This window comes from Ascaphus truei, chromosome 3 (genome assembly GCF_040206685.1).
Source record: "Ascaphus truei isolate aAscTru1 chromosome 3, aAscTru1.hap1, whole genome shotgun sequence".
In the NCBI taxonomy this organism is placed as follows: domain Eukaryota; kingdom Metazoa; phylum Chordata; class Amphibia; order Anura; family Ascaphidae; genus Ascaphus; species Ascaphus truei.
This window is the reverse complement of record NC_134485.1, coordinates 434,984,870-435,011,821: the sequence shown is the minus strand read 5'-3', so window position 1 is coordinate 435,011,821 and position 26,952 is coordinate 434,984,870. Positions and strand designations below refer to the sequence as shown.

Here is a 26,952-nt window from a genome sequence, read left to right as displayed (position 1 = left end):
ATACCCTGCACTAGAATAGCAGTTAATGCCAGGGGAAATGCCCTGCACTAGAATAGAAGTTAATGCCAGGGGAAATGCCATGTGCTAGAATAGCAGTTAATGCCAGGGGAAATGCCATGTGCTAGAATAGCAGTTAATGCCAGGGGAAATGCCCTGCACTAGAATAGCAGTTAATGCCAGGGGAAATGCCATGGGTTAGAGTAGCAGTTAATGCCAGGGGAAATGTCATGGGTTAGAATAGCAGTTAATGCCAGGGGAAATGCCATGGGTTAGAATAGCAGTTAATGCCAGGGGAAATGTCATGTGCTAGAATAGTAGTTAATGCCAGGGGAAATGCCATGGGTTAGAATAGCAGTTAATGCCAGAGGAAATGCCATGGGTTAGAATAGCAGTTAATGCCAGGGGAAATGCCCTGCACTAGAATAGAAGTTAATGCCAGGGGAAATGCCATGTGCTAGAATAGCAGTTAATGCCAGGGGAAATGCCATGTGCTAGAATAGCAGTTAATGCCAGGGGAAATGCCCTGCACTAGAATAGCAGTTAATGCCAGGGGAAATGCCATGGGTTAGAGTAGCAGTTAATGCCAGGGGAAATGCCATGGGTTAGAATAGCAGTTAATGCCAGGGGAAATGCCATGGGCTAGAATAGCAGTTAATGCCAGGGACTAGAATAGCAGTTAATGCCAGGGGAATGCCATGTGCTAGAATAGCAGTTAATGCCAGGGGACATGCCATGCACTAGAATTGCAGTTAATGCCAGGGGAAATGCCATGCACTAGAATAGCAGTTAATGCCAGGGGAAATGCCATGTGCTAGAATAGCAGTTAATACAGGGGAAATGCCATGCACTAGAATAACAGTTAATGCCAGGGGAAATGCCATGCACTAGAATAGCAGTTAATGCCAGGGGAAATGCCATGGACTAGAATAGCAGTTAATGCCAGGGGAAATGCCATGAGTTAGAATAGCAGTTAATGCCAGGGGAAATGCCATGCACTAGAATAGCAGACAATGCCAGGGGAAATGCCAGGGACTAGAATAGCAGTTAATGCCAGGGGGAATGACATGCACTAGAATAGCAGATAATGCCAGGGGAAATGCCATGGGTTAGAATAGCAGATAATGCCAGGGGAAATGCCATGGACTAGAATAGCAGTTAATGCCAGGGGAAATGCCATGGGCTAGAATAGCAGATAATGCCAGGGGAAATGCCAGGGACTAGAATAGCAGATAATGCAGGGGAAATGCCATGTGCTAGAATAGCAGTTAATGCCAGGGGAAATGCCATGGGCTAGAATAGCAGTTAATGCCAGGGGAAATGCCATGTGCTAGAATAGCAGATAATGCCAGGAGAAATGCCATGGGTAAGAATAGCAGTTAATGCCAGGGGAAATGCCATGCACTAGAATAGCAGTTAATGCCAGGGGAAATGCCATAAGTTAGAATAGCAGTTAATGCCAGGGGAAATGCCATGTGCTAGAATAGCAGTTAATGCCAGGGGAAATACCATGGGCTGGAATAGCAGTTAATGCCAGGGGAAATGCCAGGGACTAGAATAGCAGTTAATGCCAGTGGAAATGACATGGACTAGCATAGCAGTTAATGCCAGGGGAAATGCCATGGGCTAGAATAGCAGTTAATGCCAGGGGAAATGCCATGGGCTAGAATAGCAGTTAATGCCAGGGGAAATGCCATGGGCTGGAATAGCAGTTAATGTCAGGGGAAATGCCATGGGTTAGAATAGCAGTTAATGCCAGGGGAAATGCCATGTGCTAGAATAGCAGTTAATGCCAGGGGAAATACCATGGGCTGGAATAGCAGTTAATGCCAGGGGAAATGCCAGGGACTAGAATAGCAGTTAATGCCAGTGGAAATGACATGGACTAGCATAGCAGTTAATGCCAGGGGAAATGCCATGGGCTAGAATAGCAGTTAATGCCAGGGGAAATGCCATGGGCTAGAATAGCAGTTAATGCCAGGGAAAATGCCATGGGCTGGAATAGCAGTTAATGCCAGGGGAAATGCCATGGGTTAGAATAGCAGTTAATGCCAGGGGAAATGCCATGTGCTAGAATAGCAGTTAATGCCAGGGGAAATGCCATGTGCTAGAATAGCAGTTAATGCCAGGGGAAATGCCATGTGCTAGAGTAGCAGTTAATGCCAGGGGAAATGCCCTGCACTAGAATAGCAGTTAATGCCAGGGGAAATGCCATGTGCTAGAATAGCAGTTAATGCCAGGGGAAATACCATGTGCTAGAATAGCAGTTAATGCCAGGGGAAATGCCATGTGCTAGAATAGCAGTTAATGCCAGGGGAAATGCCATGTGCTAGAATAGCAGTTAATGCCAGGGGAAATGCCCTGCACTAGAATAGCAGTTAATGACAGGGGAAATGCCATGTGCTAGAATAGCAGTTAATGCCAGGGGAAATACCATGTGCTAGAATAGCAGTTAATGCCAGGGGAAATGCCATGGGCTAGAATAGCAGTTAATGCCAGGGGAAATGCCCTGCACTAGAATAGCAGTTAATGCCAGGGGAAATGCCATGTGCTAGAATAGCAGTTAATGCCAGGGGAAATGCCATGTGCTAGAATAGCAGTTAATGCCAGGGGAAATGCCATGGGCTAGAATAGCAGATAATGCCAGGGGAAATGCCATGTGCTAGAATAGCAGATAATGCCAGGGGAAATGCCATGTGCTAGAATGGCAGATAATGCCAGGGGAAATGCCATGTGCTAGAATAGCAGTTAATGACAGGGGAAATGCCATGTGCTAGAATGGCAGTTAATGCCAGGGGAAATGCCATGTGCTAGAATGGCAGTTAATGCCAGGGGAAATGCCATGTGCTAGAATGGCAGATAATGCCAGGGGAAATGCCCTGCTATGGAGCTCGATGGAGATGGCCCATAGAGTCCCACATTGATTTTTTCAGATGATAAATGCGGTGCCGGTTTGCCCCAGTTCATCACCCAGGAGACTTTGTTAGACAAAGACCTGCCGTATAAAGTAAACCTCACCTTTACGTATATTTATATCTAGGTCAAAAAGCTGTCTGTGAGAAGGGTTGCTGGCCATGCACTTCTTTAACCCATGCTATGCTGAAAGAGCTGTGTAATACGGCAGGCATAATCTTAAAGGAGTCGCTGTTAAAATGGATAAGAAGCAAAAAATGACACTGAGTGCTCATTTGCATGTGATTACCCAGAGTCCCTGGCAGCAGTGGAAGCGCTATGGTATCTATTTTGCCGCTTGTCCCCTTCAGGGGAAACGGAATAATAGTTATTACAGCCGGTAGTAACACATGCTGCAGCTCAGAGTATATGTGCCTATCCCTCCCCCCAGGTAGGATGAGGCCAATCATAGCCTGAACTCACCTGGCCACCAGGTATATCAGCCGTGTGCCTAGCTCAGGGTGTGGCCCAGGCTGAGCAGCACGGGCAGGAAACAGAGCAGAATCAGAGGGGACGAGAGGGCGACTGCTGAGCTCAGAACCATCAGCCGGATCTGTTTTTTGATGCCAGAAGCTGGAGGAAGGTGCGGGTGAGAGGCAGAGTGAGAAAGGCACCAACATATGACTGTACAGCGCTACATCCCCTGTTAGAGCTGTCTACATCAGCGCTACATCCCCTAGTACAGCGCTACATCCCCTGTTAGAGCTGTCTACATCAGCGCTACATCCCCTAGTACAGCGCTACATCCCCTGCTAGAGCTGTCTACATCAGCGCTACATCCCCTAGTACAGCGCTACATCCCCTGCTAGAGCTGTCTACACCACTGATTTCTGTGAATAGGACTGATTCAGCCTCGCTGAGATTTGACCCCATATGGTCTTAAAGACAGAGGTAATCTCTATAGAGTCTCACTGATAATGTCATTTCTCAGTCCAGAAACCCTAAACTGTTTAATTTCTGTTATTGAACTTTTACATAGCTTCCTCCTGGTTAATCCCATCTAGTCAACCTCTCAGGGACGGAGCACTGTATGGCAAAGCGCCCCAGTGCTGGCGTCCCTTCCAGTGTCACACCTGTGACTACACTATGAGCCGTTCACTTTTCCGTCATGCGCATGGGATTATTGTATGATTCTCTCTTTCTATCGTGTCACACACCTGCTGTAAGTATGTCACACACCTGTGATAATGATGCCCCCACTCTCGTGTCACACACCTGTGATAATGATGCCCCCACTCTCGTGTCACACACCTGTGATAATGATGCTCCCACTCTCGCGTCACACACCTGTGATAATGATGCCCCCACTCTCGTGTCACACACCTGTGATAATGATGCCCCCACTCTCGTGTCACACACCTGTGATAATGATGCCCCCACTCTCGTGTCACACACCTGTGATAATGATGCCCCCATTCTCGTGTCAAACACCTGTGATAATGATGCCCCCACTCACATGTCACACACCTGTGATAATGATGCCCCCACTCTTGTGTCACACACCTGTGATAATGATGCCCCCATTCTCGTGTCACACACCTGTGATAATGATGCCCCCACTCTCGTGTCACACACTTGTGATAATGATGCCCCCACTCTCGTGTCACACACCTGTGATAATGATACGCCCCATTCTCGTGTCACACACCTGTGATAATGATGCCCCCATTCTCGTGTCAAACACCTGTGATAATGATGCCCCCACATCTCGTGTCACACACCTGTGATAATGATGCCCCCATTCTCGTGTCACACACCTGTGATAATGATGCCCCCATTCTCGTGTCAAACACCTGTGATAATGATGCCCCCACATCTCGTGTCACACCTGTGATAATGATACGCCCCATTCTCGTGTCACACACCTGTGATAATGATGCCCCCACTCTCGTGTCACACACCTGTGATAATGATGCCCCCATTCTCGTGTCAAACACCTGTGATAATGATGCCCCCATTCTCGTGTCACACACCTGTGATAATGATGCCCCCACTCTCGTGTCACACACCTGTGATAATGATGCCCCCACTCTCGTGTCACACACCTGTGATAATGATGCCCCCTCTCTCGTGTCACACACCTGTGATAATGATGCCCCCACTCTCGTGTCACACACCTGTGATAATGATGCCCCCACTCTCGTGTCACACACCTGTGATAATGATGCCCCCACTCTCGTGTCACACACCTGTGATAATGATGCCCCCACTCTCGTGTCACACACCTGTGATAATGATGCCCCCATTCTCGTGTCAAACACCTGTGATAATGATGCCCCCATTCTCGTGTCACACACCTGTGATAATGATGCCCCCACTCTCGTGTCACACACCTGTGATAATGATACGCCCCATTCTCGTGTCACACACCTGTGATAATGATGCCCCCACTCTCGCGTCACACACCTGTGATAATGATGCCCCCACTCTCGTGTCACACACCTGTGATAATGATGCCCCCACTCTCGTGTCACACACCTGTGATAATGATGCCCCCATTCTCGTGTCAAACACCTGTGATAATGATGCCCCCACTCTCGTGTCACACACCTGTGATAATGATGCCCCCACTCTCGTGTCACACACCTGTGATAATGATGCCCCCATTCTCGTGTCACACACCTGTGATAATGATGCCCCCACTCTCGTGTCACACACCTGTGATAATGATGCCCCCACTCTCGTGTCACACACCTGTGATAATGATGCCCCCATTCTCGTGTCAAACACCTGTGATAATGATGCCCCCACTCTCGTGTCACACACCTGTGATAATGATGCCCCCACTCTCGTGTCACACACCTGTGATAATGATGCCCCCATTCTCGTGTCACACACCTGTGATAATGATGCCCCCATTCTCGTGTCAAACACCTGTGATAATGATGCCCCCACATCTCGTGTCACACCTGTGATAATGATACGCCCCATTCTCGTGTCACACACCTGTGATAATGATGCCCCCACTCTCGTGTCACACACCTGTGATAATGATGCCCCCATTCTCGTGTCAAACACCTGTGATAATGATGCCCCCACTCTCGTGTCACACATCTGTGATAATGATGCCCCCACTCTCGTGTCACACACCTGTGATAATGATGCCCCCACTCTCGTGTCACACACCTGTGATAATGATACGCCCCACTCTCGTGTCACACACCTGTGATAATAATTCCCCCCACTCTCGTGTCACACACCTGTGATAATAATGCCCCCACTCATGTCAAACACCTGTGATAATAATGCCCCCCACTCATGGCACACACCTGTAAGTATGACATCTCCCTCAGCCCTGGCCAGCTGGTTCTGTATCACGCAGGTGTACTGAGAATTCACCTCGGCTTTACTCAGCTCTGACACCACCCCTTGCATGCTGTTGAGTGCCGGCTCGTAGGTGGTGCTGGAGAGGTTGGTGAGATTCTCTCCAGAGGAAGTGTTGAGCCACGTGAGGGTGGGCTTTGGGTACCAGGAGGGGGACTCGCAGTGTAATGTGTCCTTGGTGCTGTTCCACACATCCAGGGAGCTGTAAGCTGGGGAGAGGCAGAAGTAGGAAAAGTCTTACTAACATGTTCTTTGATTATATAACATCGGTAGTGTCATTTCTGTAGCATCGTGTTTCATTGGATGGTTATATGGGGAACATTTTATTAGCTAGATGCGGTTTGTTGTATGACCCATAAAAATGTACAAAGATAAGAGTTGCAGAATTTGATAGATTCAATTCTGTGTGTCATAAACCCCAAATATATAAACGCTCCACAAACACGAACTGAAGTAGGAGCTAAATCCATAACAACGTACTTCAAGGCTTTGATCCATGTTCAAATTTGCTTCTGTTAGCACCAGTTGCATGGCCCAGCACACCTGTGAGATTACCAGAAGAAAGTACTGCAGAGTATTGTAATACTGTATTAACCTCCCTTAGGGTTGCCACGTGGCTCCCGATTTATCAGAGAAACTCGACCAACCTAGGTTGGCAAAAGTTAATCCACTCAAGTTCAGGTCTTTAAATATTCCAATCTCCTTGCAAACCCCCGGGCGGGATGGATGTCTCATGCTGTTCCGTAGCCAGAGGGCAAGCTTAATTAAGGAATATCATTGCGAAGGGCCATCTAAAAGACAGCAGCATAATTACCAGCATACTGAACCTCTATGTAAGCATGAGATCTAGATCTAATTCTTGCTATCGGAGTCTCGAAATCTAACCCCCCCCCCCCCTCTCCCATCTGTCTCTCGCTCCTTCTCTAAACCTCTCCCCCACTGTTCTTCCTTCCTGGTACATTTCCAGATCTCCTCACTGTGATAAAAAAATTAGAAAATGGTGACATTTGTGCCATTACTTTAGGTCATGCACAAGGCGCCAGCGATCTCCCATGTGCTACTGGCACCACAGTTATCATCAGGAATGGGGCATGGGGGGGAGGCCTATCTATGGGCCTTTGTTCCACCTTCTGCGCTCCTCCACGCTCAGATCTGAGTTCCCTACTTCCCCCCAGGACCATACTGTACCTCTTTCTCCCGAGGATCATACCTAATTTTCCTCAGGCCAGTACTTTCTTCCCCTTAGGACCATACCTCCTTCACCTCAGGCCAACAACCTTCTTCCTCCTAGGAACATACCGCCTTTTTCTCAGGCCCATAACTCCTTCCCCAGGCTCATTCCGCCTTCTCCGGGCCCCTACCTTCTCCTCAGGCCCATACCTTCTTCCACCCAGGATCATACCTCCTTCTCAGGCCCATAACTCCTTCCCCAGACTCATACCTCCTTCTCCTCCTCCAGGCTCATACATTCTCCTCCCCTCTAACACCACACTCTGTCGCACGTTGAGGGTTCTCTACTGTACTTCCCCTCAGTGATCGAACCTCTATGTGCAGTGGCAGCGTGGACACTGCGTGGCTTATTTATGCTGCAGAGGACCCGCTCAGAGAGTTGATCAGCATGGGGTAGGACATGATCCCCCCTTCCATAAATTGCAAACATCTTGGTGACCCAGTGGGTCTGACCTGTCAGCAATAGGACCTGTCAGGGCAATAGGATATATAGTAGGGGTGGTAGGACAAATAGAAGGGGCAAGATAAGTATGCATGTGGTGGGGTACTTATATGTATGTCTATTTATTGGGCAATATAGCATGTGCACAGTTTACAAAAAGCAGATAGAGGTTAGGCTCCTCCCAGTGGTGAAACCACTGTGCTGTGTCATCAGAGGTATAGTAGAAAGGAGCATGGGATTCTGGGAGAGTTCCAGAATGGCAGCTAAAGAGAAGCATCACAGCTCAGAGATAGGGAAGGCTTTGCCCCAAGGTAAAGCTTAGGTCAGGCCCCCCTCTTATTGTGTTCTAGACAAGGACAGTGCCCCATCAGTTAGGATCCTTCATTATGGCCATGTAAAGTAGGAGCATGTCCCAGTAACGGGAATGCAGACATGTCTCTGTGGGCCAAGCAGAAGTGTCACCAGGATGTCTGGAGATCAGCCCTACAAGTAGATCCCCACCCACAGTGTTCAGTATCTCTGAGCAAGTGGCAGTTCCAAAGCAGGAGTGGGGAAGTAGCAGTGACATTACACAGACCAGGCCAGGATCACAGCAGGGGGGGGCCCTGTGAACGGGACTTCATGTAAATGTATAAGAACGCGGCCCTGATACAACACATGGATATTATTGAAGTGATAAGAAGATTCGCCTCCCATGTGTGTTAAGTCAGGTGCTGTGATGTCAGTGTCCTCAAGCATGGGACATAAATAAAGATTGATGTCCAATAGACATATAATGAATGTATACTGGGGGCAAAAGAACAGTTCAGGGGGCAATAAATTGTATGTATTGAGGCACTTGAACATATTCTGAGTGGTAATACTTGAACACTATCACTAATGTGGGCACTTGTGTTTAGTCCGGTTCTGTTATTGTCAGGCCTGGTGGGACTTGAACCTGTGACCTCTGCTGCTCAGGGTGGCAGCTCCGACAGCGAGCCCTCACTGACACACTCCCTTCCTATTTAAGGCCAGCCCTTTCCTCCTGCCTTTTGCTGGATCAACTTGTTTAATCAATCTTGACGCCTATAACATATATTATCTCTTACTGTGCATGCAATGTCTTGTATATAATGTATAACCCCGCTCGCTTAATGTAACTATGTATTTATAACCATGTATTTGTCATTATAACTCTGTGCCCAGGACATGCAGGAAAACGAGAGGCAACTCCCAATGTATAACTTCCTGGTAACACATTTTATAAATAAATAAATAAAAATCTTGACAAATGTCCAAATAGGGACCGAAACGTTGATCTCTCACCTTTACACTAAAAGTCCACTGGAGTATCGGCTCTCTACTTTTCCTAACTGAACTCCTTGTGGAAGTCTGAGCAGCCGTGGGGGTTATTGCTGGATTACTGTGTGCGCGCCTTTTGTATTCATCATTGAAGCTCTGACAGTGAGACAGATCAGCACCTGGACAGTTCCACGGCCTTAATGTTCCTTTAAGCTCGTGGTACTACTGCTGCTTCTGTACGCAGCCCTCACTGACACAAACCCTCGCTTCCTATTTAAATCCACCCTTTCCTCTTGTCCTTTGCCGGATCAACTTGTTTGTTTGGCTACTGTGACTTGTTATCTTGCTATCAGCCTGTCTTAACCCATTCCTGCCTGACCATCCTACCTGCCATCTGCCTGACTTGGTCCATACCTGCCTGACCACTGTACCTTGCTGATACTTCTGATGGTATACTACCGGGTCTGTCTAGCTCCAGCCACTGTGATCTTCCTCTCTACTTAGATACTGCAGCGACGGGCCCAACAGTTTGATCCGGCCTAAAACATGAATTCCGCCGGAGCAAGTATCACCTTCATGGATCTGGTACAGGCTACTCAGTTTTTACAAAGACAGTTTGCCGTCTTACACTCGCCACTAAACAACATGCAAACTGCTGTCCTCTCTCCCCTGGCTATCTCCCCTCTCCACTCCAGCTCTCCTCTTCCAAGCTGCCCACTCACCTCCCACCTTGAAGTCCAGCTTGCCCTCGCCTTTGCCCTTAGAGGTGGTGACCGTGCACTTGTAGACTCCAGCGTCAGACAGCTGCACCTTGTTGAGTTTCAAGGAGGCGTTCCCTGACACCAGCTGGTTGACGAAGAGCGCAGTGCGACCCTTGTAGGCGGCGTTCTGCCCAGACAGAGAAATCTGGGCCTTTTCGTACTTGTACACCGTCCCGGTCATCCCCACCTTCTCCCACAGGATGTCGTTGCTCTGTTTCAGGTCGGCGGGGAAGGTGCATCGCAGCACCCCATCCTCACCTATCAGCCCCACGGAGTACTCTGTTACCACGGTGACACCATCATTACCTGCAGAGGGAGCATGAGAAGACAGAGGCCAGCAGAGAACCCAAACTCAGTTAGCAAGATACTGTATGTATCACAGTTGCAATAAAGTGAGAGCACGAAGCAATGTAATATCTTATCTACACTTTAGTACCCTTGCTTATAAGAGGTGAAACAATTATGTGTTTAAGATATAGAATTTAAATTGTAAAATGTAACACCTTCTTTAGCATTTGTACTGCTTTTTCCTTAGAATTTACCATCGTTGTGTTAACTTTCCCCACATTGGCCTAACTGCACAACTATACATCCTAATAATAAGTACCACAGACTATGTAACACGTATCACTTCTGTTACTGGCATCCTTGGAGATGTGGCATGTTTAGTCACGGAAGCCTCACTCATTACTGCTATGAGGGGCAAATGCTCTTCACTTCTCTCTGGAAGAGACAGGGTGTGTGTGGTTTTGTATCCATCGCTTACCTGCTACTCCGATGCCGATAATGATAGCAATGGCAATAAGAAGGAAGATTATTACGGCAATCATGCTGCAAGGAGAGAAAGGAGAGCGTTACTACATGGTGTGGACAGAGTGCGAAGACGCCAGGCAGCGGAGGTCCTGTGTCTCTTCACAGTCCCAATCCTGGACATCAACAAAAAGTCACTTTCTTCACAATGACAGCCGGTGAGAAGCGCTTGGCTCTCCTGCTATGTCAGCTTTCACACCACATTGGATTTATTTGCACCAATTGATATATTATGTGAAATATGTTAATCTTGTTTGTCACATTTGATGGGGATCCCTTAACACCAGCTAAAGCTGGAGACTTAAAAAGGCGGTAGGGGGGGGGGGGGGGTTGTGCCATATAGCAGGCAAAAATTGTTAAACAACATCAATTCCTTTGGAAAGACCGAAGGACCCTTAATGTAAATCTTTCACCGTTTTGTTTTCTGTGTAATAATACGTGATTAGATTTTCTTATTAATTTGAGACTAATATTTTTGTTTATCCCCTGGTAGATGCGGCTCTGGAGAGCTGTAGGCCGCGTCCACGTTTAGTGCTTGCGGGCGGAGGCGCGCTGAGGCGCGCTTCCGCTCGGCACTGAGCCCCTACAGCCGCAATGAGAGCGGGTTTAGTAGGGACTCGCCTACGCTTCCGCTTGCCGGAGCGCAGGGCCGGTCACGTGAGCGGTTCGCCCAATGAGGGCGAACCAGCTCCGTGATGTCACTGGCCCGCCAGCCGACACGCCCCCGGACGGCGCGCTGTCTAAGGCCAGGGAAAGCACCCACATTCCCTGAGCCTCAGCACGCCTCCGCCCGCCCGCCAGAACCATGGCAGAGGCCGTAGGCTTGATCTGTGCTGCGGCTGGTTAATATTTAGGGACAGATCCCAAACATGACGTCAGCTTCTTCCACATTCCCCTCTACCACTCACTCTGCCTTCTAACTTACTGGCAACATGGTGAAACACCCAAAGTTGATCAGGAGGTGATTTCCCACAGCAATGAATATGATTTACCACTCAGTTTAGGATTCGTAGATGACGAAAAAGAAATTGGTTCCGTTTACACCTCAGCGGATTTAAATGCATTAAGAAGACGAAGAGCTGTAAAGCGTACATTCATAGTATAAGAAACATTGACGAGAATGCCACATCCCCCATTAAATTACATGAAGATACAAGCGAGATAAAGATCAGCAATGGAGTGTGAAGACAAGGAGATAACATGTCACCAAAGCTTTTCACAGCAACACTTTTTTAGGACATTGAACTAGGAAGTAAAATGAATAAAAACTAGCGGTGACTATTTGAGTAAATGACGATTTGCGGGTGACATTGTTATTTTTGTCACATGTCCAGAAAACCTCCAGCAACAGATCAGAGAACCCGCTGGAGCAAGAAACTAGACCTCCACATGAATCTCAGCGAGAACAACAAATGTGTTCACTCTGCACCGATCGAAATATCTGAAATAGAGCTTGAAGAATTAAACGACTATGTATATATATAGTCTGTCTCTAATCCTGAACGTGCTTTTAAATAATGAGTCTACTCCAGCAGTCTCCACACTCCGTGAAGAAGCCGCAAGGTGGAACACGTGTAGAGTGGGAGCTGCTGCAGTGACCCTGAGACTTTATTTTGTGACACATATTCCTCTGCTGACTTTGGGACTCACACCAACACGGATCCTGATATCTGGCGGATATTTCTGTCTGGCGATCTGAGTTATTCTACTGCACTCTTTATCTCAAAGGGGGGTGAGTATACCATTGTTTCTTTATCCCCTATGCTACATCTGATGGACTTTATATGTTATTCGTTTACTTAAGATTTCATGTTATCCTGGATACATCTGGACATTTGTTCATTTCCATGTTGGGATTTTTTGGTGACACTTAGATCTCTTTGTGTTATCTACTCAACGGATCATATCCATCTCTTCACATTATTCCTAGATTTCTGCACACTTCCCACCACGATGGGTCAGTTCTACCTTTACGGTTTCCATCTTGCAGTGCGTGTGGTTTATATGTGTATGATATCAGTGTATCGATTAGTGTGTCCCTTAGGTCTTTTTGTTCACATTGTGACCGGCCGGTCTTGCTGATCCAGGGAACTAGTTTCCCTGGGATCTCACCTGACACTCTTCTTGCAGTAGGTAGAAAAAATTAGGGTGCTCAAACCCAGATGAAATCCATCCAACTCAGTGGACCATAAATCATAACCCTGGAGATACCAATGGGAGTGGGTGGGTGCAACATAGACTTGTAAGCAATAATGACAATTGTCAAACTTAACTATGACGGTCTAAACCCATAATCCTTTGGCTTGGTGGTGCGGCGCCTCAGGTGACGTCACGCGCATGCGCACTGGGTGGCGGCGGCGATTTTGCACAGATTTTCTAAATTTACCTATTAGCAATCAGGTATAAAAAGGGCCTTATCCTAACACATCCCATACTCCTTGATAAAGGACCCCCAGGTCCGAAACGCGTAGGAGGCTCCTGTTTTTGTCCCCCAAGGGGGTTACCTGTCTTCCTGCATGCACGAATAAAGAATAGCAGTTTTATCCTACACCTGGCTCTCTGGCTGTGCGCCATTCGTCTTTTTCTTCACTCTTCTTGCAGTAGCCTGATATCTGTGTTTAGGTTTAGACTTTCTGTATGGGCCATATGTAGTCACTTTGTCTATTTCAGGGTCCTGCTTTGTGTTTTTATTATGTTTTAGTTTGTTACAATTGAGGACATTAAAGTATTATATTTTGGGGATTTTTTGAGTGCTCATTTTTGAGACTTCGTGTCTTTTTTGTATTCTATGTATCTTTGTCTCAGAGCACCGACCTGTTTTTCTCTATTGTAGGGTTTATATTATGGTCTTATAAACACCCTAGTTATTATTAGGTGTGTATGCGGATTCTGTCTGTTTGTGTGTGTGTATGTGTATATATATATATATATATATATATATATATATATATATATCTTTGCCAGCAAGTAACAATGCATAGGACCCTTTGAATGAAATTAGTAGGAGAATGAAGATGGCATGCAGCACATTTGGCCGAAATAAGACAATATTTCAAGGGAACCTTCCAAGGCGCCTCAAAAGGAAAGTATTCAACCAGCGTATTCTGCCTGTGCCCATGTATGGATGTGACCCGCGTATTCTGCCCGTGCTCACGTATGGATGTGACCCACGTATTCTGCCTGTGCCCACGTATGGATGTGAACCGCGTATTCTGCACATGCTCACGTATGGATGTGACCCGCGTATTCTGCCTGTGCCCACGTATGGATGTGACCCGCGTATTCTGCCCATGCTCACGTATGGATGTGACCCGTGTATTCTGCCCATGCTCACGTATGGATGTGACCCACGTATTCTGCCTGTGCCCACGTATGGATGTGACCCGCGTATTCTGCCTGTGCTCACGTATGAATGTGACCCGCGTATTCTGCCTGTGCCCACGTATGGATGTGACCCGCGTATTCTGCCTGTGCCCACGTATGGATGTGACCCGCGTATTCTGCCTGTGCTCACGTATGGATGTGACCCACGTATTCTGCCTGTGCCCACGTATGGATGTGACCCGCGTATTCTGCCTGTGCTCACGTATGGATGTGACCCGCTATTCTGCCTGTGCTCACGTATGGATGTGACCCGCGTATTCTGCCTGTGCCCACGTATGGATGTGGAAAAGAAGCAGCAGGCACATGGTCTTAAACAGCAGCGAAAGGGTTTAATGTGCCAAGAAATCCAACGTTTCGGCAGTAATACTGTGGGCCCACACCGTGAGAAAGGCAGTATTTCTGCCGAAACGTTGGATTTCTTGGCACATTAAACCCTTTCACTGCTGTTTAAGACAATGTGCCTGCTTCTTCTTTTCTACTGGACAATTTTGGGGACGTCAGGAGCTCCCCAGAACCAGCGCACCGGCAGCTAAGTACCCCACTATCACCTGTATGTCTGAGTGCGTGCCCAACCTTCTATCCACGTATGGATATGACCCGCGTATTCTGCCCATGCGCACGTATGGATGTGACCAGCTTATTCTGCCCATGCGCACGTATGGATGTGACCAGCTTATTCTGCCCATGCGCACGTATGGATGTGACCCGCGTATTCTGACCATGCGCACTTATGGATATGACCCGCGTATTCTGACCATGCGCACGTATGGATGTGACCCGCGTATTCTGCCCACGCTCACGTATTGATGTGACCCGCGTTTTAGTGTACTTAGTTTTTCACACATAGCTTCTCCATTTTGGCTTTATTTTTGATAAATAAATCATGGCACAGTGTAATATCTCATGTGTTGTTGTTCATCTGAGTTTGTATTTACCTGATTTTAAGACCTGCTAAGGAACAGATTGTTGTTATGTCCTGATATGTACAACCATGGAAATCAAAGAAGGGTGTACTTTCTTTTTCACACAACTGTATAATATATATAATCTCTATCAGAACCACAGTACAAACAACCAGACCTGTGCTGACGCCAGCCTGGAGAAAAGTATGACTGCGCTCATTCTCGGTATAATATAATCCTATAGCAAACATGGTGATCAGAAGAGTGTGCGCAATGCTTTCCTAGACAGCATGGCTAGTTTGTTCTACTGAGGGGTTAATATTTACACATGTAGGTGTTGTTCATTGTTGTATTTTATTGGTTGGGTGTTTATGATATAAATTAACGCCTCTGGTGCCTGAAGATATTCCTTTGCCAGGCATTTGTGTCCTCAGGCATCAAAGGGGTTAAAAAAAAATCTGCCATCAGTTATCTCATGAAATCCTATTACGTTATCCTATGGTAGAAACGTCATATTTCTCACCCGTCTACAATTGCATCGCTAGCGCTGATTAAGGCAGGCTTCTACGCCTAGCAATGTTTAATGATATGTTAACACTTATTTTTGAAGTGAAACTTCCTTAGTGGCGCCTCATTCGAACTGGGGCAAAAATGAACTGTGGAGACAGAAATGAAACGGATGTGACGTCAGTGCTGGCAGTTGAGGCCGGGCTGTGTTCTGGCTCAGCCCGACCCCAACACTGACATCACACCCGCTCCACAAATCAGATGCGGCGGCGGCGGCGATAGCCGCCGGCGCCGCTCCTAATGGCCGCCACTCTCCCTACACAGCCACAGACATGCCGCTCCTAACGTCCGCAATTTCCCCCAGGTGGAGATGCGCACGGGCGGCATCCGGGGCAACCCGCTGACCGGCTCCTGGGACCAGGCCCGCTCTCTGTCCCAGCCGCGCGCTCTGCCGGGCTGGTGACTCAGACAGAGCCCCCCTGCGCATGCCATTCCTCTTACACGTCCGTCGCCGCCGTTCCTAACTGCCGCCGCTGCCCACGCCCGCTGACATGCGCGGTAGTCATGGCGACGCTCACTGACAGCTCGGAGACCTCCTTGCGCTGCCGGGTGAATGAGGAGGACGGCTTTCCCTTCTCCTCCTCCCCCGCTCCCCTCTCCCCCGCTCAACATTTACTCACAGCCGAGATCCTGCACTAGTGCGGCTGCGCCGAACTGCTGCGCCGAACTGCTGCTGCTCTCCGCGGGGGCCGTGGACGTGGTGCGGGACGTGGTGAGCCAGAGCTCCTTCCAGTACTGCGGGCTGGTGACGGCGGTGAGCCCCGGGGAGGCCGAGGGGGCCACCAGCAGCTGGAGGAGTGGATGGGGAACATGAACTTCACGGCTGAGGTGATGTGGGCGCTGCTGCTGCTGATCCCGATCTCCCCGCACCTATTCCTGGCCCCGGCCTTCTCCTCTCTCTTCCCGCTGCTACCTGGCAGAGACCTGCAGGCTCTCAACTGCAGCTGGCCAGACAAGAAGAGGATCCCGGGGCTGGGGGACGTGGAGCTGCCCTCCTTGCCCCCCGAGCTACAGCTTCACATCCGGAGACTCAACCGCCTGATGGAGGGTATTGGGGTGAGAGAGGAGTGCTTCTCGTGGGGCACCTGAGTAGGCTCATTGCGGGGGAGCTGGCCAGCTATCCTCAGACGAGAAACCGCAGGAAGCATACACTGACACACACACAAAGACTGACACACACACTCACTGACTGACACATACACTCACTGACTGACACACTCACACATTCACTTACTGACTGACACATACACACTCACTGACTGACACACATACACACGCACTCACTGACTGACGCACGTACACACGCACTCACTGACTGACGCACGTACACACGCACTCACTGACTGACGCACGTACACACGCACTCACTGACTAACGCACGTACACACGCACTCACTGACTGACGCACGTACACACGCACTCACTGACTGATGCACGTACACACGCACTCACTGACTAACGCACGTACACACGCACTCACTGACTGACGCACGTACACACTCTCTGACTGACGCACATACACACTCACTCACTGACTGACGCACGTACACACTCGCTCACTGACTGACGCACGTACACACGCACTCACTGACTGACGCACGTACACACTCACTGACTGACGCATGTACTCACTCTCTGACTGACGCACATACACACTCACTCACTGACTGACGCACGTACACACTCACTCACTGACGCACGTACACACTCACTCACTGACTGACGCACGTACACACTCACTCACTGACTGACGCACGTACACACTCACTCACTGACGCACGTACACACTCACTGACTGACGCACGTACACACACACTCACTGACTGACGCACGTACACACTCACTCACTCACTGACTGACGCACGTACACACTCACTCACTGACTGACGCACGTACACACTCACTCACTGACTGACACATACAGACTGACACACACACCCCAGTGATGCGCCCCCAAGTGATGTGCCTACTCCCCCGCTGCCGAGCACCTCCCATGTCCCGTACCTCCGCTGGGGGGCTGGCTGCAGCAGGAAACATAGCCCACAGCTCCACCGGGGGGAGGAGACTCAGACAGAGTTCCCCGTGTCCGCAGCTACGTCGTGGTGGGGGTAGGTCACAGAGAGAGACATACACACCACAGAGAGACACACACACACACACAAACACACTGACTGACACACACACACTGACTGACCCACGCAGATACAAAGACTTTAGTTACTATAAATATAGATGTGCAAATAGCTAAAACATGTGGTCAAACTTTTGTGTTTTGGAAGTGAAATTGTTTTGTGATTTTTAATTAAAAACATCACCATCACAAATAAAATTTCTGTGACAAAAAACAAAGAAGTTTCACTTACTATGCGCGTGCTCAGCACACACAGCTTTTTTTGTGTATACTGTAGTTACCTAGTAGATGAGTTTGAAGACATACATCCATCAAGTTCAACCTACCGTATGCTACATTTAGATGACAGATACAGTATCCTATATTTGTACTTACTTATTTGTATCTGTTGATCCAGAGGAAGGCAAACAAAAACCTCAGTGACATCTCATGCAATGATATCTCAAAAGAGGAATAATAAATTCCTTCCTGACTCCAAATATTGTCAATCAGATTAATCCCTGGATCAACATCCTTCCCATGTTTACTTATTTGGTATATCCCTGTATACCTTTCCCATCTAAAAAGATGTCCAACCTTTTTTTGACGATATCCATTGTATCTGCCATCACAGTCTCCATGGGTAATGAATTCCACATTGTAACTGCCCTTACTGTAAAGAACCCTTTCCTGTGTTGCTGGTGAAATTTCCTTTCCTCCAACCTTAAGGGATGGCCCCGAGTCCTTTGTACTGCCCGTGGGATGAATAGTTCTTTCGAAAGCTCCTTGTACTGTCCCTGAATATATTTGTATACAGTTATCATATCCCCTCTTAGACACCTCTTTTCTAATGTAAATACATCTAATTTAGCTAGCCTCTCCTCATAAGTTAGATTGTCCATCCCCTTTATTCATTTGGTGGCTCTTCTCTGCAATGTCTCTATAGTGTATTTTCCATGGAGTGGTGCCCAACACTGTACTCTATACTCAAGGTGTGGTCTTACTAATGCTTTGTAAAGGGGCATAATTATGTTTACTTCCCTTCCATCCATTTCCCGTTTGATGCACGATAAGATCTTGTTTGCCTTTGCAGCTACTGCATGACATTGGGCACTATTGCTAAGCCTGCTGTCTACAAGCACTCCTAAATCCTAGCCCTACAGCATGTGGAAACTGACAACATTTACGCCTTAACAGGGGCAGGATATATTTCCATTTGCTCTCAGAGATCTGCTAATCTGGTGCTGATTTCTCTGGCCACGGGGTTAACATCAGCCCAGAATAGGTGGATTACAGCAAAGAAAGAAAGTGATACTTTGTGACATAGTTACATAGTTACATCGTTACATAGTAGGAGGATATAGTTACATAGTTACATAGTAGATGAGGATGAAAAAAGACGTACGTCCATCAAGTTCAACCTATGCTAAATTTAGACAGGTACTCATCCTATATTTGTCTTCACAGTCCTGTATATTGAACCAGCAGAAGGCTTCTTATTCTTATATGCTGCAAAGTTACTCGTAACCCTGACCCCTTTATAGCAATACCCCAAATTACTCATTGGCGGGTCTGCTGATTTCCTGCGACTCGCGCTGATTTCCTGCGACTCGCGCTGATTTCCTGCGACTCGCGCTGATTTCCTGCGACTCGCGCTGATTTCCTGTGTCTCTTGCCGCTGATTTCCTGTGTCTCTTGCCGCTGATTTTCTGTCACTCGCGCTGATCTCCTGTCACTCTCGCTGATCTCCTGTCACTCTTGCTGATCTCCTGTCACTCTCGCTGATCTCCTGTCACTCTCGCTGATCTCCTGTCACTCTCGCTGATCTCCTGTCACTCTCGCTGATCTCCTGTCACTCTCGCTGATCTCCTCTGACTCTCGCTGATCTCCTCTGACTCTCGCTGATCTCCTCTGATTCTCGCTGATCTCCTCTGACTCTCGCTGATCTCCTCTGACTCTCGCTGATCTCCTCTGACTCTCGCTGATCTCCTCTGTCAACTTCCTGAAACAGCAACAAACCAGACACTGCCCGATGTGCGAGGTCCTAACCAAACACTGCCCGATGTGCGAGGTCCTAACCAAACACTGCCGATGTGCGGGGTCCTAACCAAACACTGCCGATGTGCGGGGTCCTAACCAAACACTGCCGATGTGCGGGGTCCTAACCAAACACTGCCTATGGCAATGCCAGGGGTGATAGGGAGAATCCAAGATCCACCGCGAGGATAACCTCGGGGGTAGGCCACGGGGTATTGAAGCCCTAGCCCAGACGGCGGAGAGACTTGGAGGGAAAGAGAGGAGGAATTGTCTGTGTGGACAGAGATCGGAGTAATAGCAAGTCTTTGCCAGTGTTGTTGCGGCTACGGGAAGCCACTACCGTGGGAAGATTGTTGATCTGCTAATAAAAGAGACTATACTTTGTTACCAAAGACTGTGTGTGAATTGGAAGCTATTACCCTGGGACCCAAGGGGTTCTTCTATACAGGTCCTGTCCCATATTCCTGGGAGTATAGAAGATGGAGGCGCTGCACAACTAAGAGATAATTGAGGCTACCACCCCAGAAGCCGGTCCTGGCTCCCCCACAACATCGTGGGAAGCTCAGGCCCTCCTGTTCCTCACAGGTATGCACCACACCGCATGTAATCTGCCCGCATGCACCCTAGAGACCACCGTAGAGTCTGGGGGAAGGGGGGAAGAGGGGTTACATAACCAAACACTGCCCGATGTGCGGGGTCCTAACCAAAAACTGCCCGATGTGCGGAGTCCTAACCAAACACTGCCGATGTGCGGGACCCTAACCAAACACTGCCTGATGTGTGGTGTCCTAACCAAACACTGCCCCATGTGCGGGTCCTAACCAAACACTGCCCCATGTGCGGGGTCCTAACCAAACACTGCCCGATGTGCGGGATCATAACCAAACACTGCCCGATGTGCGGGATTCTAACCAAACACTGCCCCATGTGCGGGGTCCTAACCAAACACTGCCCGATGTGCGGGATCATAACCAAACACTGCCCGATGTGCGGGATCATAACCAAACACTGCCCGATGTGTGGGATCCTAACCAAACACTACCTAATGTGCAGGATCCTAACCAAACACTGCCCCATGTGCGGGGTCCTAACCAAACACTGCCCGATGTGCGGGATCCTAACCAAACACTGCCGATGTGCGGGTTCCTAACCAAACACTGCCCCATGAGCGGGTTCCTAACCAAACACTGCCGATGTGCGGGGTCCTAACCAAACACTGCCCCATGTGCGGGGTCCTAACCAAATACTGCCCCATGTGCGGGGTCCTAACCAAACTCTGCCCGATGTGCGGGGTCCTAACCAAACACTGCCCGGTGTGCGGGGTCCTAACCAAACACTGCCCGATATGCGGGGTCCTAACCAAACACTGCCCGATGTACGGGAACCTAACCAAACACTGCCGATGTGCGGGATCCTAACCAAACACTGCCCGATGTGCGGGGTCCTAACCATACACTGCCCGATGTGCGGGTTCCTAACCAAACACTGCCCCATGTGCGGGGTCCTAACCAAACACTGCCTGATGTGCGGGGTCCTAACCAAACACTGCCCCGTGTGCGGGGTCCTAACCAAACACTGCCCGATGTGCGGGGTCCTAACCAAACACTGCCTGATGTGCGGGATCCTAACCAAACACTGCCCCATGTGCGGGGTCCTAACCAAACACTGCCCGATGTGCGGGAATCTAACCAAACACTGCCCGATGTGCGGGGTCCTAACCAAACACTGCCCGATGTGCGGGGTCCTAACCAAACACTGCCCCATGTGCGGTGTCCTAACCAAACACTGCCCGATATGCGGGTTCCTAACCAAACACTGCCCCATGTGCGGGGTCCTAACCAAACTCTGCCCGATGTGCGGTGTCCTAACCAAACACTGCCCGATGTGCGGGATCCTAACCAAACACTGCCCCATGTGCGGGATCCTAACCAAACACTGCCCGATGTGCGGTGTCCTAACCAAATACTGCCCGATGTACGGGATCCTAACCAAACGCTGCCGATGTGCGGGGTCCTAACCAAACACTGCCCTATGTGCGGGGTCCTAACCAAACACTGCCCCATGTGCGGGATCCTAACCAAACACTGCCGATGTGCGGGGTCCTAACCAAACACTGCCCCATGTGCGGGGTCCTAACCAAACACTGCCCCATGTGTGGGGTCCTTACCAAACACTGCCCGATGTGCGGGATCCTAACCAAACACTACCTGATGTGTGGGGTCCTAACCAAACACTGCCTGATGTGCGGGGTCCTAAACAAACTCTGCCCGATGTGCGGGGTCCTAACCAAACACTGCCGATGTGCGGGGTTCTAACCAAACACTGCCCATGTGTGGGTTCCTAACCAAACACTGCCCGATATGCAGGGTCCTAACCAAACACTGCCCGATGTGCGGGGTCCTAACCAAACACTGCCCGATGTGCGGGGTCCTAACCAAACACTGCCCGATGTGCGGGATCCTAACCAAACACTGCCCCATGTGCGGGATCCTAACCAAACACTGCCCCATGTGCGGGGTCCTAACAAAACACTGCCCGATGTGCGGGATCCTAACCAAACACTGCCCCATGTGCGGGATCCTAACCAAACACTGCCCCATGTGCGGGATCCTAACCAAACACTGCCTGATGTGCGGGATCCTAACCAAACACTGCCGATGTGTGGGATCCTAACCAAACACTGCCCGATGTGCGGGATCCTAACCAAACACTGCCCCATGTGCGGGATCCTAACCAAACACTGCCCCATGTGCGGGATCCTAACCAAACACTGCCCCATGTGCGGGATCCTAACCAAACACTGCCCCATGTGCGGGGTCGTAACCAAACACTGCCCGATGTGCGGGGAACTAACCAAACACTACCTGATGTGCGGGGTCCTAACCAAACACTGCCCCATGTGCGGGATCCTAACCAAACACTGCCTGATGTGCGGTGTCCAAACCAAACACTGCCCCATGTGCGTGGTCCTAACCAAACACTGCCCCATGTGCGGGTTCCTAACCAAACACTGCCCGATGTGCGGGGTCCTAACCAAACACTGCCCCATGTGCGGGGTCCTAACCAAACACTGCCCGATGTGCGGGATCCTAACCAAATACTGCCCCATGTGCGGGATCCTAACCAAACACTGCCCCATGTGCGGGGTCCTAACCAAACACTGCCTGATGTGCGGGATCCTAACCAAACACTGCCGATGTGTGGGATCCTAACCAAACACTGCCCGATGTGCGGGATCCTAACCAAACACTGCCCCATGTGCGGGATCCTAACCAAACACTGCCCCATGTGTGGGATCCTAACCAAACACTGCCCCATGTGCGGGATCCTAACCAAACACTGCCCCATGTGCGGGATCCTAACCAAACACTGCCGATGTGCGGGGTTCTAACCAAACACTGCCTGATGTGCGGGGTCCTAACCAAACACTGCCCGATGTGCGGGATCCTAACCAAACACTGCCCCATGTGCGGGATCCTAACCAAACACTGCCCCATGTGCGGGATCCTAACCAAACACTGCCCCATGTGCGGGGTCCTAACCAAACACTGCCCCATGTGCGGGATCCTAACCAAACACTGCCCCATGTGCGGGGTCCTAACCAAACACTGCCCGATGTGCGGGTTCCTAACCAAACACTGCTTGATGTGCGGGGTCCTAACCAAACACTGCCTGATGTGCGGGGTCCTAACCAAACACTGCCCCGTGTGCGGGGTCCTAACCAAACACTGCCCGATGTGCGGGGTCCTAACCAAACACTGCCTAATGTGCGGGATCCTAACCAAACACTGCCCCATGTGCGGGGTCCTAACCAAACACTGCCCGATGTGCGGGAATCTAACCAAACACTGCCCGATGTGCGGGGTCCTAACCAAACACTGCCCGATGTGCGGGGTCCTAACCAAACACTGCCCCATGTGCGGTGTCCTAACCAAACACTGCCCGATATGCGGGTTCCTAACCAAACACTGCCCCATGTGCGGGGTCCTAACCAAACTCTGCCCGATGTGCGGTGTCCTAACCAAACACTGCCCGATGTGCGGGATCCTAACCAAACACTGCCCCATGTGCGGGATCCTAACCAAACACTGCCCGATGTGCGGTGTCCTAACCAAATACTGCCCGATGTACGGGATCCTAACCAAACGCTGCCGATGTGCGGGGTCCTAACCAAACACTGCCCTATGTGCGGGGTCCTAACCAAACACTGCCCCATGTGCGGGATCCTAACCAAACGCTGCCGATGTGCGGGGTCCTAACCAAACACTGCCCCATGTGCGGGGTCCTAACCAAACACTGCCCCATGTGCGGGATCCTAACCAAACACTGCCCCATGTGCGGGGTCCTAACCAAACACTGCCCGGTGTGCGGGATCCTAACCAAACACTACCTGATGTGTGGGGTCCTAAACAAACTCTGCCCGATGTGCGGGGTCCTAACCAAACACTGCCGATGTGCGGGGTTCTAACCAAACACTGCCCATGTGTGGGTTCCTAACCAAACACTGCCCGATATGCAGGGTCCTAACCAAACACTGCCCGATGTGCGGGGTCCTAACCAAACACTGCCCGATGTGCGGGGTCCTAACCAAACACTGCCCGATGTGCGGGATCCTAACCAAACACTGCCCCATGTGCGGGATCCTAACCAAACACTGCCCCATGTGCGGGGTCCTAACAAAACACTGCCCGATGTGCGGGATCCTAACCAAACACTGCCCCATGTGCGGGATCCTAACCAAACACTGCCCCATGTGCGGGATCCTAACCAAACACTGCCTGATGTGCGGGATCCTAACCAAACACTGCCGATGTGTGGGATCCTAACCAAACACTGCCCGATGTGCGGGATCCTAACCAAACACTGCCCCATGTGCGGGATCCTAACCAAACACTGCCCCATGTGCGGGATCCTAACCAAACACTGCCCCATGTGCGGGATCCTAACCAAACACTGCCCCATGTGCGGGGTCGTAACCAAACACTGCCCGATGTGCGGGGAACTAACCAAACACTACCTGATGTGCGGGGTCCTAACCAAACACTGCCCCATGTGCGGGATCCTAACCAAACACTGCCTGATGTGCGGTGTCCAAACCAAACACTGCCCCATGTGCGGGGTCCTAACCAAACACTGCCCCATGTGCGGGTTCCTAACCAAACACTGCCCGATGTGCGGGGTCCTAACCAAACACTGCCCCATGTGCGGGGTCCTAACCAAACACTGCCCGATGTGCGGGATCCTAACCAAATACTGCCCCATGTGCGGGATCCTAACCAAACACTGCCCCATGTGCGGGGTCCTAACCAAACACTGCCTGATGTGCGGGATCCTAACCAAACACTGCCGATGTGTGGGATCCTAACCAAACACTGCCCGATGTGCGGGATCCTAACCAAACACTGCCCCATGTGCGGGATCCTAACCAAACACTGCCCCATGTGTGGGATCCTAACCAAACACTGCCCCATGTGCGGGATCCTAACCAAACACTGCCCCATGTGCGGGATCCTAACCAAACACTGCCGATGTGCGGGGTTCTAACCAAACACTGCCTGATGTGCGGGGTCCTAACCAAACACTGCCCGATGTGCGGGATCCTAACCAAACACTGCCCCATGTGCGGGATCCTAACCAAACACTGCCCCATGTGCGGGATCCTAACCAAACACTGCCCCATGTGCGGGGTCCTAACCAAACACTGCCCCATGTGCGGGGTCCTAACCAAACACTGCCCGATGTGCGGGGTCCTAACCAAACACTGCCCGATGTGCGGGTTCCTAACCAAACACTGCTTGATGTGCGGGGTCCTAACCAAACACTGCCCCATGTGCGGGATCCTAACCAAACACTGCCTGATGTGCGGGGTCCTAACCAAACACTGCCCCATGTGCGGGGTCCTAACCAAACACTGCCAATGTACTGGGTCCTAACCAAACACTGCCCGATATGCGGGGTCCTAACCAAACACTGCCGATGTGCGGGATCCTAACCAAACACTGCCCGATGTGCGGGGTCCTAACCAAACACTGCCCGATGTGCGGGGTCCTAACCAAACACTGCCCCATGTGCGGGTTCCTAACCAAACACTGCCCCATGTGCGGGGTCCTAACCAAACACTGCCTGATGTGCGGGGTCCTAACCAAACACTGCCCCATGTGCGGGGTCCTAACCAAACACTGCCCGATGTGCGGGGTCCTAACCAAACACTGCCTGATGTGCGGGATCCTAACCAAACACTGCCCGATGTGCGGGGTCCTAACCAAACACTGCCCGATGTGCGGGGTCCTAACCAAACACTGCCCGATGTGCGGGGTCCTAACCAAACACTGCCCGATGTGCAGGGTCCTAACCAAACACTGCCCCATGTGCGGTGTCCTAACCAAACACTGCCCGATATGCGGGGTCCTAACCAAACTCTGCCCGATGTGCGGTGTCCTAACCAAACACTGCCCGATGTGCGGGATCCTAACCAAACACTGCCCCATGTGCGGGATCCTAACCAAACTCTGCCCGATGTGCGGTGTCCTAACCAAACACTGCCCGATGTGCGGGATCCTAACCAAACACTGCCCCATGTGCGGGATCCTAACCAAATACTGCCCGATGTACGGGATCCTAACCAAACGCTGCCGATGTGCGGGGTCCTAACCAAACACTGCCCCATGTGCGGGATCCTAACCAAACGCTGCCGATGTGCGGGGTCCTAACCAAACACTGCCCCATGTGCGGGGTCCTAACCAAACACTGCCCCATGTGCGGGATCCTAACCAAACACTGCCCCATGTGCGGGGTCCTAACCAAACACTGCCCGGTGTGCGGGATCCTAACCAAACACTACCTGATGTGCGGGGTCCTAACCAAACACTGCCGATGTGCGGGGTCCTAACCAAACACTGCCCATGTGTGGGTTCCTAACCAAACACTGCCCGATATGCAGGGTCCTAACCAAACACTGCCCGATGTGCGGGGTCCTAACCAAACATTGCCCGATGTGCGGGGTCCTAACCAAACACTGCCCCATGTGCGGGATCCTAACCAAACACTGCCCCATGTGCGGGATCCTAACCAAACACTGCCCCATGTGCGGGGTCCTAACAAAACACTGCCCGATGTGCGGGATCCTAACCAAACACTGCCCCATGTGCGGGATCC

At 50.3% G+C, this 26,952-nt stretch overlaps 1 protein-coding gene across 1 annotated transcript in view; it reads right to left on the bottom strand.

Moving 5' to 3' along the window:
• VTCN1 (V-set domain containing T cell activation inhibitor 1) overlaps window positions 1-26,952 on the bottom strand; it is a 91,949-nt gene that overhangs the window by 19,033 nt on the left and 45,964 nt on the right. Inside the window, exons 2-5 of the mRNA XM_075593485.1 lie at window positions 10,754-10,818; window positions 9,949-10,293; window positions 6,219-6,482; window positions 3,373-3,522 (exon numbers count right to left, since the gene is read on the bottom strand). Of these exons, the coding sequence (XP_075449600.1) occupies window positions 3,401-3,522; window positions 6,219-6,482; window positions 9,949-10,293; window positions 10,754-10,818 (796 nt within the window). The 3' untranslated portion in view covers window positions 3,373-3,400. The remainder of the gene's footprint in view (window positions 1-3,372; window positions 3,523-6,218; window positions 6,483-9,948; window positions 10,294-10,753; window positions 10,819-26,952) is intronic.